This window comes from Loxodonta africana, chromosome 18, assembly GCF_030014295.1.
Source record: "Loxodonta africana isolate mLoxAfr1 chromosome 18, mLoxAfr1.hap2, whole genome shotgun sequence".
NCBI classification, from domain to species: domain Eukaryota; kingdom Metazoa; phylum Chordata; class Mammalia; order Proboscidea; family Elephantidae; genus Loxodonta; species Loxodonta africana.
Window position 1 is genome coordinate 3,843,710 of NC_087359.1, and position 14,597 is coordinate 3,858,306.

General features: G+C 40.1%; 1 protein-coding gene across 2 annotated transcripts in view; it reads right to left on the reverse strand.

Moving 5' to 3' along the window:
• LYPLA1 (lysophospholipase 1) overlaps nucleotides 1-1,421 on the reverse strand; it is a 54,311-nt gene extending 52,890 nt beyond the window's left edge. Inside the window, exon 1 of one of the 2 annotated variants that reach the window (XM_064270416.1) lies at nucleotides 1,269-1,421. In XM_064270416.1, the coding sequence (XP_064126486.1) occupies nucleotides 1,269-1,337 (69 nt within the window). In that variant the 5' untranslated portion in view covers nucleotides 1,338-1,421. The remainder of the gene's footprint in view (nucleotides 1-1,268) is intronic. The other variant, XM_064270415.1, reaches the window with a different exon arrangement.
• Nucleotides 1,422-14,597: the final 13,176 nt, after the last annotated feature.

The following is a 14,597-nucleotide window of genomic DNA, read 5'->3' on the forward strand; positions in this document are numbered from 1 at the left end:
AGGACTTCGAAGGAGCGGCTGGTGGATTTGAACTGCTGACTTTTTGGTTAGCAGTTGAGCTCTTAACTACGGTGCCACCAGGGCTCCAACTAACCTCTGTAGACCTCTTTGAAAAAAAAAAAAAAAACTCACTGCCATCAAGTGGATTCGAACTCATAACGACCCTATAAGACAGGGTAGAACTGCCTCATAGCACTTCCAAGGAATGCCCGGTGTATTCAACTGCTGACCTTTACGTTAGCAGCCTTAGCTCTTAACCACTTTCCATCAGGGTTTCCATGGTGCTGTTGTCCTGAGGTGCCCCCCAGTCGGTTGGGACTCATAACGACCCCATGCACAACAACAAAAAACGCTGCTAGGTCCTGGGCCATCCTCACAATTGTTATGCTTGAGCCCACTGTTGCAGCCACTGTGTCAAACCATCTAGTTGAGGGTTTTCCTCTTTTTCGCTGACCTTCTATTTTACCAAGCATGATGACCTTCTCCAGGGACTGATCCCTCCTGATAACATGTCCAAAGCATATGAGACATAGTCTCGCCATTCTGGTTTCCAGAGACCTCTTCAAATGGCAAAAATACTCCCTATGACTTACTTCTCTCCCCGTGATGACTTACTTCTCTCCCCGTGATGCCTAAGTTTAATTAATTTGGGGCTTTGGCAATATTAAGTTCCATTGAGAAGTGCAAAGTAATAAAGTCTAAGGGAAAAAAATTCTCTCCCCCAAATTAAATCAAGTATTAAGTCTCATATACAAGGCAGAATTTTTCCATCACAAAAAGGAACCTCTGAGGATAAATTAGGTTTGAGATTCTCACAAAAAGTTCCTCCCGAAAAGAGGAGCTCAGATTTCACAACACACTAAATCTTCCAACTTCTTTAATTTAGGCCAAGAGGGTAAGAAAAGAAAACGGGCTCTTCCTATGCACTTAGACGTGCCTCAACCACAAAGGAGGCAGAAACACGCTCCAGAGCACCCCGAAGGCAGACACCCCCCCAAACTGCCGCCTGTCCCTCCGCGTTGGGGCCGGGGTTCCGAGGGCGCACTCGCTTCGCAGTGCAGGGGGCCCCAGACCCGGGCGGGGCCTGATCCCCCAGCCCGGCGGCGACCCCGGAAGTGACCAGTGCGCTCCTCCACTCAGCACAGGCCGGGGCCGTCCACCGGGCAAGAGGGGCGCTCCTCCCGCGGACCGCCACCGGCCTGCAGGCGACCCTGCGCAATGGGCAGTCCCTAGAGGCCGAGTGGGCCCGAGCCTCCGCCGCCACTCACCGCAGCGGTGGCCTTCCGGGCGGCTGGCACGATGGCGGGTAGCGGGGCGGACATGTTATTCCCGCACATACACCGGCTTGGCGACCGCGCGTCGGAAGCGGAAGGGAAAGCGGCGCCCGGCCGCGGCCAAGGGCGTGAGAGCGCCGAATCCCGGCCCGCCCCACCGGGCGCGCGCTCAGGCGCGTGCGCGCCAGCCCGCCGCCGCGCAGCCCGCTGCCGGTCCGCGGGGCCCCTCCCCTCCCCGCCGTGCTCTCCCTGTGCGGTCACAACGTTCCAGCTCAGCCCTCGGCCCGGACTGGCTGCGGCGGGCGCGTGGCGGCAGCCGACCTTCCCTTCGCCCGGCGTAACTCCGACCCCGCGCATGCTCGGTCGGGAGGCCGGGAGAGGCGCTCCCAGCTTGTGCGCGGCCTTGCTGCGAACGTGTCTTTGTGTCGCTCTTCTGGTGGTGCAGTGAAAAGAGCTATCTCCGGACGGTATCACATCCAACCCCTGATATTCCATTTCCTGCAACCGGGGTCTACTGGTTTCTAAACGTTAGGAAGGACTGGGAGAGACCAGTGGAGCACTTGCTGTATTTTCATTTCAGTTATACTAAACCAAAAACAAAACAAACAAACAAAAAAAACGCAACCTGTTGCTGTCCAGTCGGTTCCGACTCATAGCGACCCTGTAGGACAGAGTAGAACTGCCCCAGTGGGTTTCCAAGAAGCTAGCTGCTGTTGGATTCGAACTGCCAACCTTTTGGTTAGCAGCCAAGCTCTTAACCACTGTCACCAGGGCTCCTGGGCTAGTTAGAGTCAACTCGAGGGTAATTGGTGGTAGTGTGTACATTCGGGTCCAATCCCCTCCTTTAAACGAAAGTTGGGATGGAGAATATTCAGTTGTCACCAAGAATCCACAGCTTCCCGAAACTGACCGGCATTACTCAATGGGTGGCGTACATTGACTTATTATAGTTTCGGTTTTAGCACGGGTCTAGATAGCCCTTCTTTTGGACGTGTCGCTCAACAGTTCAAAATTTAGTTTGATCAACAAATTTGTCGTACATCTGCTCCCATGGTAAGATCTGAGACGGGAGAAGACATATAAACACTTAAAGCCAAAGTTCCCTGACTTTTAGAAATTTACCATTCTGTGGAGAAACTTAAAAGGATCTAGTCAATCGTTACGGAAATACTATGTGAGATTGGGAAGGAGAAGGAAGAAGCTGGTGACCAAAAGGGTTAAAAAAAAAAAAAAAAACTGCGCAGGAACTCCACTTTTATTTACTTGATAACCAGAATGCTGAGGAATTTGGGGCCTCATTCGTACTGTTTTAATCACTGCTATCCTAGGTTTGGAAACCCTGGAAGCTAGTGGGTTGAGAGCCCTGGCTGCTAACCAAAAGGTTGGCAGCTCAAATCTGCCTAGGGGCGTCTTGGAAACCCCATGAGGCAGTTCTACTTTGTCCTATATTGACTTGAGGGCAGTGGGGTTTTTTTTGGATCCTAGGTTTGTGTGGTGAGAATTTTGTGGACTTTCAAGAGATATTAATTTGGTACTGTTTTATAGAAAATGACAATAACAACTCACATTTCATGTTTTAGTATACGGTTTTACATCGTTTGGTTGCCGTGTTGATAGAGAAAAGAGAACTGTTATGAAGGTAACTTGTTCCAACACTCTATTATGTGAATTTTCCTATGATGTCATGTGTATAGAGTTCCAGGGGCTGCCAATGTGTTTATCACTTATATCAATGAGAAGTAGAACAGCTTTTGACTCATCTCAGTCAAAATGTTTTCCAAAATGGTTGTTCCGTTTTACATTTCTACTATTTCTATTATTTCTACTATGATATGATAATTCCAATTGTTGCATATCTTTGCCAACACTAGGAACTCTCAGGCTTTGAAATTTTAGCCTTTATATTGGATGTGTAGAGGTATTTAATAATGGTTTTAACTTGAATTTCCCCAGTGGCTAATGATGTCAAGCATTTTTTGATGTACTTATTTATGACCTGGAAACCCTGGTAGCACAGTGGTTAAGAGCTACGGCTGCTAACCAAAAGGTCGGCAGTTCGAATCCACCAGGTGCTCCTTGGAAACTGTGTGGGGCAGCTCTACTCTGTCCTATAGGGTCACTATGAGTCGGAATCGACTCAACAGCATCGGATTTGGTTTTTTTGGTTTTATTTATGACCTATACATCATCTTTGATGAAATATCAAATCTTTTCCATGTTTTAATTGGGTTGTTTTTCTTATTGAGTTGTAAGACTTCTGCTGTATATTCTATATAAGAGGCTTTTGTCAGATACATGTTTTGAAAATATTTTCTACCAGTCTGTTACTAGCCTTTTCATTTTCTTAAGTGTCTTTTCATTCTGATAAAGTTTTTTCTTGCTCATGCTTTTGGTGTCATATCTAAGAATCCATTATTGAAAACTAGATCCCAAAGCATTACCACTATGTGTTGATCTAAGAGTTCTATTGTTTTAGTTCTCAAATTTAGGCCATGGACTCATTTTAGGAGCCCTGGTGAGGAAGTGGTTAAGCACTCAGCTGCTAACTAAAAGGCTGCTCCTCAGGAGAAAGATGTGGCAGTCTGCTTCTGTAAAGTTTACAGCATTGAAAACCCTGTGAGGCAGTTCTACTCTGTCCTGTAGGGTCTCTGTGAGTTGGCATTGATTCAGTGGTAATGAGTTTGGCTTTGGCAATAAGTTTGACTCATTTTGGGTTAATTTTCATATACGGTGAGAAGTGTGAGTCCAGCTTCGTTGTTTTGCACGTGGAGATCCAGTACTCCCAGCATCAAAAAATGAGATTAACTAGGAGAGGCAAATTATTAAAAAACAGAAATTCTGGAGCTGGAAAGTACCATAACTGAAATTAAGAATTCACTAGAGGGGCTCAACAGCAGACTTGAACTGGGAAAACAACGAATTCGTGAATTTGAATATCAGTCAAATGAAATGATCCACTCAGAGAAACAGAAAGAAAAAAGAATAAAGGAAAATGAACACAGTATAAGAAAACTGTAGAACATCACTCAGGGGACTAATACATGCATTATGGGAGTCCCAGAAGGAGAGGAGAAAGAGAAAGAGCAGAAAGAATATTTGAAAAAATAATGGCTGAAAACTTTCCTAATTTGATGAAAAACATGAATCTGGACATATAAGAAGCTTGACAAACTCCAGATAGTATAAACCCAAGGAGATCCATGCTGAGACATAATCAAACTGTTGAAAACCAAAAACAGAATTCTTTTTAATTTTATATATTTGTTGTGCTTTAGATGAAAGTTTACAGCTCAAGTTAATTTCTCATACAAAAATTTATACCATGTTGTTACATAACATTAGTTGCAATCCCTACAGCACGCTTCCTCTTTCCACTCTGGGTTTCTTGTATCCATTCAACCAGGTTCTGTCCCTTCCTGCCTTCTCAGCCTGCCTCTGCACAGAACATTTGGTCTCATATATCTGAGCTTTATTTTATATTGTATAGTCCGGTCTAATCTTTGTCTGAAGAGTGGGCTTTGGGAACGGTTTTAGTTCTGGGTTAACAGAGCATCTGGGGGCCATAGTTTTGGGGGTTTTTCCAGTCTCTGTCAGACCATTAAGTCTGGTCTTTTTACCTGAATTTGAGTTCTGCTCCACAGTTTTCTCCCTCTCTGCCCTTGAGTCTCTGTTGTGTTCCCTGTCAGTGTGGTCATTGGTGGTAGGCAGCCACCATGTAGTTCTTCTGCTCTCAGGTTGACGGAGTCTCTGGTTTATGTGGACGTTTTTGTCTCTTGGACAAATATTTTCTTTGTGTTTTTGGTGTGCTTCATTCTCATTTGCTCCAAGTGGGTTGGGACCAACTGACGCATTTTAGATGGCCGCTTGCAAGCTTTTAAGACCCCAGACTCCACTCACCAAAGTGGGATGCAGAACGTTTCCTTGATAAACTTTGTTATGTCGATTGATCTAGATGTCCCCTGAAATTATGGTCCTGCACCCAGCTGTCCCTCAAAGTGTTTGGGTGTGTTCAGGAAACTGCTTTGCTTTGGTCCATTTGTGCTGACTTCACCTGTATTGTGTGTTGTCCTTCCCTTCACCTAAGATGATTTTTGTCTATTATCTAATTAGTGAACTCCCCTTTCCCTCTTCCCCACCCTCGTAACCATCAAAGAATGCTTTCTTCTGTGTTTAAACCTTTTCTTAAGTTCTTATAATAGTGGACCCCTACAATATTTGTCCCTTTGCAACTGACTAGTTTCACTCAGCATAATGTCCTCCAGATTCATCCATGTTGTGAGATGTTTCATGGATTCATCATTGTTCCTTATTGTTGCGTAGTCTTCCATTGTGTGTATGTACCATAATTTGTTTGTTCATTAATCTGTTGATGGGCACCTAGATTGTTTCCATCTTTTTGCTATTGTGAATAATGCTGCAGTGAACATGGATATGCATATATCTATTTGTTTGACGGCTCTTATTTCTCTAGGATATATTCCAAGGAGTGGGATGCTGGATCGTGTGTTACTTATATTTCTAGCTTTTTAAGGAAGAGCCAAATTTATTTCCAAAGTGGTTGTACCATTTTATATTCCCAACATCAGTGCATAAGTGTTCCAGTTTCTCCACAACCTCTCCAACATTTATTATTTTGTGCATTTTAGATTAGTGGCAGTCTTGTTGGGGTGAAATGGTATCTTATTGTAGTTTTGATTTGCATTTCTCTAATGATCATGAGCATTTCCACATATATCTGTTAGCTGCCTGAAATGTCTTCTTTGGTGAAGTGTCTGTTCATATCCTTTGTCCATTTTTAATGGAGTTATTTGTCTTTTTGTTGTTGAGATGTTGCAATATCTTGTAGATTTTAGAAATTAGACACTTGTCAGATATGCTGTAGCCAAAAATTTTGTCCCAATCTGTAAGCTGTCTCTTTACTCTTTTGGTGAAGTCTTTTGATGAGCATAAAAAACCAAACCAAACCCAGTGCCATTGAGTCGATTCCGACTCATAGCGACCCTATAGGACACAGTAGAACTGCCCCATAGAGTTTCCAAGGAGTGCCTGGCGGATTCGAACTGCTGACCTTTTGGTTAGCAGCCATAGCGCTTAACCACTACACCACCAGGGTTTCCTTGATGAGCATAGGCATTTCATTGTTAAGAGCTCCCATTTATCTAGTTTCTCTTCTGGTGTTTGTGCATTGTTAGTTATGGTTCGTATATTATTTATGCCATGTATTAGGGCTCCTAGCATTGTCCCTATTTTTTCTCCCATGATCTTTATCATTTTAGATTTTATATTTAGATCTTTGATCCATTTTGAGTTAGTTTTTGTACATAGTGTGAGGTATAGGTCTTGTTTCATTTTTGCAGATGGATATCCAGTTATGCCAGGACCATTTGTTATAGAGACTATATTTTCCCCATTTATTGACTTTGGGCCTTTGTCAAGTATGAGCTGATCATAGGTGGATGAATTTACATCTGGGTTCTCAATTCCATTCCATTGGTCTATGTATGTGTTGTTGTACCAGTACTGGCTGTTTTGATTACCATGGTGGTATACTAGGTTCTAAAATCAGGTAGTATGAGGCCTCCCACTTTTTTCTTCTTCTTCAGTAATGCTTTACTTATCTGAGGTCTCTTCCCTTTCCATATAAAGTTAGTGATTTGTTTCTCCATCTAGTTAAAAAAATGCCATTGGAATTGCATTGTATCTGTAGACTACCTTGGATAGAATTGACATTTTCACAATGAAAGTCTTCCTATCCGTGAGCATGGTATGTTTTTCCACTTATGTGGTCTCTTTTGATTTTTTGCAGTAGTGTCTTGTAGGTCTTTTACTTCTCTGGTTAGGTTTATTCCTAAGTACTTTATCAGCAAGACAGCAGGTAAACTGGTAGCTCAAGTCCCAAGAACCAGAGGACAGATGAATAGGAGCCAGCTGCAGGATTCAGAGTGAGCAAGAGTTAGCAAGCTTTGCCAGAAAGTCCACCTATTTTGGATGCAGGCCATACCTCCAAGGAAATTCCTTTTCACCTGATTGGCTGCTCAGAACAGATCTCATCATGGAGGTGATTACATTATATCAGATCTCATTGTGGAAGTGATTACATCATTACATATCCTCCAAACTCTATTATAATGTCAAACCCCTGGGAATCATGCCCAGCCAAGTTCACACACAGCCTTAACCATCATAGTGAGGTTTAAGGTTACAGTTGTGTTGGGGCTAGTTTTAGGGTTAAGTTTATGATTGGGATGATAATTAGGTTTAGGGTTAAAGTTAGGGTTAGTTTTAGGGTTATGTTTAAATTTAGGTTTAGGTGTAGGTTTAGTAATAAAAGTAGTAATAGGTTTAGATTTCGTATTCGGATTATGTTTAGGCTCAGTGTTAGGGTTAAAGTTAGGTTTATAGTTAGGATTTATGGTTAGGGTTGGTTTTAGAGTTTGGGTTGTTTTAGGTTTAGGGTTATGTTTAGTGTTAGAGTTAGTTTAAGGTTAGGTTTCAGTTTAGGTTTACTTTAGGTGTTATTTTTAGGGTCATATTTAGATTTATGGTTAAGTTTAAGCATATGTTTCGGGTTAAGTTTTGTGTTAGGGTTAGGCCTAAGTTTAGTTTTAGAATTAGGGCAAGGGTTACTTTTAGGTTTAGTGTTAGGTTAGAGTTACAGTTAGTTTCTGGTTATTTTAGGGTTAGGCTTAGCATTAGTTTTACGGTTAAGTTTTGGGTTAGAGTTATGTTCAGAGAGAGGATTAGGTTTAGCATTAGTGTGAGATTTAGGGTTAGGGTTTTTGTAGGGTTAGGTTTATGGTTAGGATTAGGTTTGAGTTTAGATTTATACTTATGGTTATGGTTAAAGTTAAGTTTAAATTTAGGGTTAGGTTTAGGTGAAGTGTCAGTGTCAGATAGAAACGCTGTGTAGAGATTTTGGCAGGCCCCTTTTGGTGAATCACAGCGCAGACCCTTAATGATTTTGGAGCACAGCCCTGCCATTCTCTGCAGAGAACTACTCTCCTTTTGAGAAACAGCTTGCAGAAACAAGGACTGTTTAATTGCTTTGAGTATTTCTTCCTTGTATGTGTGCATCAAATATTTTTGTTTTCTTCACTTATATAAGATGTAAACAGGGCTTGTGGTTTTTCGACTGCACACTTATTAGTTATATCATGTTATGTGCAAGTATGATTTATAATTGTCTTTATTTAGAGATTACATAGATTTTAAGGAGATGTGTATGGGTGTCAAGTTGACAAGAGGTGGCCTGTGATGGTTAAAGTTGTATGTCACCTTGGCTGGGCCATGATTCTTATCAGTCATGCCAAAGGCATGATGTGGTTTTGCAGTTATGTAATTATGTAATCAACTCCATGATGAGATCTGCTATGAGCAGCCAATCAGGATGAAAGGGAGTTTCCTTGTGGGTGTGGCCTGCCTCCAGTATATAAATGGATGTTCCAGCAAGACACTCTCTCTGGATCCTACATCCAGCTCATCATCATTTGACCTCTGGTTTTTGGAACTTGAGCTAGCAGCTTACCTGCTGATCTTGGGATTCATCAGCCTTTGCAGGCTGTGAGCCAGCAGCCTGCCATTTGACCTGCGTTTCTTGGGTTCACCAGCCCTGCAGCTACGTGAGTAAGGAGAAGTCTCCAGTGTAACACCTGACCAACTGACTTGGGACTTGCCAGCCTCAACAACCACATCAGCCATTTCTTTGAGATAAATTTCTCTTTCTCTTTCCCCATAGATATGCATGTGTGTACATATACATGTGTGTATATATATACACACACACACACACACACACTTCATTGAATTTGTTTCTCTAGAAAGCCCAGCCTAATACAACTAGCAATAAATTCTCTCAGTTTTTGTATCCAGGAATATTTTTATTTTGTCTTTATTTTTTAAATTAATTTTGCTGGGTATAAAATTCTTGGTCGACGTTATTTTTCTTTCAGTACTTTGAATATGTCATCCCATTGCGTTCTGTTCTCCAGTGTTTGTAATGAGAAGTCAGGTGCTAATTTTAGTTGGGTTCTCATATATGCAATGAGTCATTTTTCTCTTGCTGATTTCAAAAATTTCTCTTTGCCATTTGCATTCATCATTTTTACTCTGAAATGTCTGGGTGTGGATCTACCTCCTTGCATTTATTCTACTTGGAGTTTGTTTAGATTCTTGGATGTGTAGATTAATGTTTTTCCAGCAAAACTGGCATTATGTCTTCAATATTGTTCTGCTCCTTTCTCTCTCCTCTCATTTGGTACTCTCATTACATGTATGTTGGTTTGCTTAATGGTGTCCCACAATTATCCAAGGCTCTGTTAGTTTTTCATTATTCTTTTTTCCGTGGCTCTATATCCAAATTCTCTGGTTTTTCCATTTGTTAGTTGAAACCTACTGTTGAGTCTCTAGTAAATTTTTCGTTTCCATTATGGTACTTTTCAAATCTACAATATGCATTTGGTTCATTGTTATAGTACCTATCTTTTTATTTACATTCTCTGTTTGATGAGACGTTGCCATCCTACCTCCTTTACCTACTTAATCATGGCTTGCTTTTGTTGTTTGAATGTTTTTACAATAGAAGCTTTGAAATTTTTGTCTGCTAAAACCAACTTCTGGGTCTCTCAAAGGAAGTTTCTACTGCCTGCTTTATTTCCCGTGTATGTGTCACTCCTTGCTGTTTCTTTGCATGTCTCTTAATTTTTTGTTGTTGTTGTTGAAAACTGAATATTTTAGAAAATATATCATAGTGAACCTGGAAACTGACTTATTGTTGTTTTTTCCTTGTTTATTTGTTTAGTGTCTTGGGTGGACTCATTCAATGAAGTCAATTTCCCTTGCAGTGTGCAGTCTCTGCTGCTCCTTCTCAATAATCATAGCCTTGAACATGTGCACCATCTTCCTGAGTGCCTGGGATGATTTTGGTTTTAGTGAGGCGCTCTTTGACTACATCTTTCCCTTTTAGTCCAATTAAGTTTCTGGCTGTTCTGCCTATATTGGCATCGCATATGACTGTTAACTTTTACTACTTAATAACTAATTACTCTATTGCTTTAAACAACATCCTGGGGAATAAATTACCCCATGGAGTGATCTAGTTAAGTTAGGCCACTTTATAGGGCCAGTCTTTGAGGCTTGCTCAGACCCCAGAAAGGCTCTTATTTTCTTTTTCCCTGGTTCTCTCTGTAAAATTTCTAACTGATCTACCACTTTGCTTGTTGCTGGTAGTATCGTATAAGTAGGCTCTTCCTCTTATTTCATCATTAACAAATTCTCCCTTGTTTTCAACAGGACCTTTAGGTATGAAGTTCCCCCCATTCTGTTAAAAATAAAATCATCTTTTTCAGGGAGAGTTACAGAGCTCTCTGTCCTTAAAGCCTGTCTCTACTCCTGGACAGAACCTCTATGCCAGTGCATCAGAGGTTGGAGTGGGTACAGCATCCTGCTTCTCCTGGAGTTAAATCCCTGTTTTATGAGTGGGTGTTGGATGGAGATGGTAGATCCCGGTCTTCTTGGCTTTCCCTTCCTGGCATTTATCCTGCGTTCTATAAGCAAGATATGGCAAGGGCAATCAGGGCTCTTTATTCCTGGCCTGCTCCATTTGGAGTAGAGCTTCTACTCTTCAAGTGTGGGTAGGTATGGTAAGAATCCCCGATTCTATTGGCTGCGCCTGCCTGGAATACAGCTTCTGCCATACAAACTTGTAGGGGGGGGAATTAGAGTTGCTGGAAGCCTGTCCCACCTTGGGAGACTCTGTAGCCTTAGACTGGGAGCTGGGAAGAGACGGAGCCCCTCTCTTGGCCGTAGCCACCTGGGGTAAAGTTTTTGTCACAATAAGCTGGATGGTGGTGGTAATGAGTTGTGACTCAAATGCAACATACTCCTGCTGTTCTCACCAAGATTTGGTAGGTTTTCTTGAATAAATATCTCTCCCTTTGCACTATGCCCTTAGGACAATTTCCAAAGTCTTTAAATGTTTGTTTTTAAAATAATTTTCATGACTGAAGTGGTTGTTTCCTTGGGGAGAGGTTCTGCTGAGCTTCTTACACCATCACTGAGAATTCGTTTCTCTGTTTCTTCTTGTCAGCTTGGATAGTTCATGCCTTCAAAGAATTTGTCTATTTCATATAATTTGTTTAGGTTGTTGCTATTAAACTCTTTCACAATAGTCCCGTATCGTTTTCTCAGTGTCTAAAAGTTCTATAGTGATGTCACGTCTCTCATTCCTGGTAGTAGTTTGAGTCTTTTCTCCTTTTACCCTAGTTTATCTAGCTAGAAGTTTATCAATCTTATGGATCTTCTCAAATCACCTGCTTTTCATTTCATTTATTTTCTCTTTTTCTAGTTCATTGATTTCTTCCTTTTATTATTCCTTTCTTCTTCTTACTTTGGGTTTATTTTGTTCCTCTTTTCTAGCATACTTTCTAGATTTTAAAAACTTAGGTTTTTCATTTGAGACTTTACTATTTAGTGCTATAAAATTTCCTTTAAGCACAGCTTTGCTACATCCCACAATTTGTTAGACTTATTTTCATTAAGTTCAAAATACTTTTAATTTCACCTGTGATTTCTTTTTTGACTCATGGACTATTTAAACATGGATGTTGTTTAGTTTCCAAATACATGGGTATTTATCAGGTGTCTTTCTGTTATTGCTTTCTTTTATAAAAAATAATTGTGCTTTAAGTGAAAGTTTACAGAGAAAATTAATTTCTCATTCAAAAATGTATACACAAATTGTTTTGTGACGTTCATTGTAACCCCTACAATATGTCAGCACTCTCTGCCTTTCCAGCCTGGGTTTCCTGTTTCCATTCATCTGGTTTTCTTGTTCCTTCCTGCCTTATTGCCTTTGCTTTTAGGTGGGTGTTGTGCATTTAGTCTGGTATACTTGATTGATCTAAGAAGCATGTTCCTCACATGTGTTATTGTTTGTTTTATAGGCCTGTGTAGTCTTTGGCTGAAAGTAGAACTTCAGGAGTGGCTTCAGTTCTGAGTTAGAAGTGTCCAAGGGCCATAATCTTGGGGGTTTCTCCAGTTTCTATCAGAACAGTAAGTCTGGTTTTTTTTGTTTTTTTGTAAATTTGAATTTTGTTCTACATTTTTCTCCCACTCTGTCTGAGATTCTCTATTGTGATCCTTGTCATAGCAGTTGGTGGTGATAGCCAGGCACCATCTAGTTCTTCTGGGCTCAGGTTGGTAGAGGTCTGTTATTTCATTCTAATTTCATTGTTTTGTGGTTAGAAACCATATCTCGTATGATTTGAATCCTTTTACATTTAATGAGACTTGGTTTGTGGCCCATCGTATGGTCTATTTTTGTAAATGTTTCAGTTGTACTTGAAAAGTATGCATTATCTGCTAGAGTAGTTTGATAGAGTTCTTCAGGTCTTCTGGCCTTACTGATTTTTTTCTATCAATTATTGTGAGAACTGTAATAGTGGATTTGCCTATTTATTCTTTTAGTTCTATCATTTAAAAATATATTTTGAAGCTCTGTTATTAAGTGCATACATATTTAGTATTGTCCTCCTTTTCTATACAATCTGACAATCTCTACGTTTAATTGGTGTGTTTAGACCATTTACATTTGATGTAATTATTAAGGTTAGATTTAATCTACCATTTGCTATTTATCACATTTCTTCTTTGTGCTCCGCCTTTTTTTCCCACCATCTTTTGGATTGAGTATATTTTATGACTCCATTTTATCTCCTTTATTTGCTTATTATCTGTACTTCTTTGCATCATTTATTTAGATGCTGCTTTTGGGTTTATAGTACAGATCTTTAACTTATTAGAGTTTACTTTCTGATATTACTCTTCACGTATAGTAGAAGATCATTACAATAGTTTACATGATTTTCCGTTTCCTGAATTTTGTGCTACTGTCATACATTTTATTTCTAGGTATATTAGAAACCAAACTCGTTGCATTTGAGTTGATTCTGACTCATACAGATCCTACAGGACAGAGTCAAAATGTCCCATAGTGTTTCCAAGGCTGTAGCGGACTAGCATATCTTTCTCCCACAGAGAAGCTGCTCAATTCAAACTGCCGACCTTTCAGTTAGCAGCCAGGTGCTTAACCACTGCACCACGAGGGCACCTTTCTATGTATATTAAAACCGAAACCAAACCCATTGCCGTTGAGTCAATTCCAGCTCAGAGTGACCCTATAGAACAGAGAATTGCCCCATACAGTTTCCAAGAAGCAGCTGATGGATTCAAACTGCTGACCTTTTGGTCAGCAGCCAAGTTCTTAACCACTGTGTCACCAGGGCTCCTCTATGTATATTAAAAAGCATTGCCATTGAGTCAATTTGAGTGACCATGTAGGATAGAGTAGAACTGCCCCGTAGGGTTTCCAAGGAGTGGCTGGTAGATTCAAACTGCCAACCTCTTGGTTAGGAGCTGAGCTCTTATCCACTGTGCCACCAGGGCTCCCTATGTGTACTAAGGATCCTATTTGATCCTATTTTTTTTCTTTAAACAGTCAATTATTTCTTAAAGACATTTAAAAATTAGAAAAAAGTATACCATATTTAAACACATATTTGCCATTTTCAGGGTTCTTTATTCCTTCAGATGTATCCTGATTTACAGCTGGCATAATTTTTGTCTGCCTGGAGTTTTTTTTTTTTTTTTTTTTAACATTTCCTATGATGATGTTCGTCTGGTGATGAATTCTTCAAACTTTTTAAAGTGTAAATTAGTATTTATTTCATTTTCTTTTTTAAAACATATTTTCATGGTATATAGAATTCTAGGTGACCATTTTTTTTCTATCTGTACATTAAAGATGTTCCATTGTCTTTTTGCTTTCATTGTTTTCAATAAGAAGTCTATTGTCTTTCTTACCTTTGTTCCAATCTACATGTGTCTTTCTTCTCTGGCTGGTTTTAAAGTTTTTCTTTATCACTGGATTTTAAGTTATTTGATTATGATGTGCATTGGCATGGTTTTCTTTATACATCTTCTGCTTGGGGTTCATTGATCTTCTTGGAAATGTAGGCTTATAATTTTCATTACATTTGAAAAAATTTTAGCATATATGTACATATATAATCTCATTTCCCCTCTTCTTTCTGAGAATCCAACTACACTTATATTAGGCTGCTGGTCCCACAGCTCACTTTTTTTTTTTTCCTGTTCTGTTCACTTTTTTTAAAGTCTTTACTCTGTTTCATTTTGGATGATTTATTATGTCAAGTTTATTAATCTTCTGCAGTGTCTAATCTGTTGATAATCTCATCCAGATTGTTTTTCTTCTCAGAACTTTTTCCTTCTCTAGCTCTATTTGCCTTTTAAAAAAATATCTTTCAT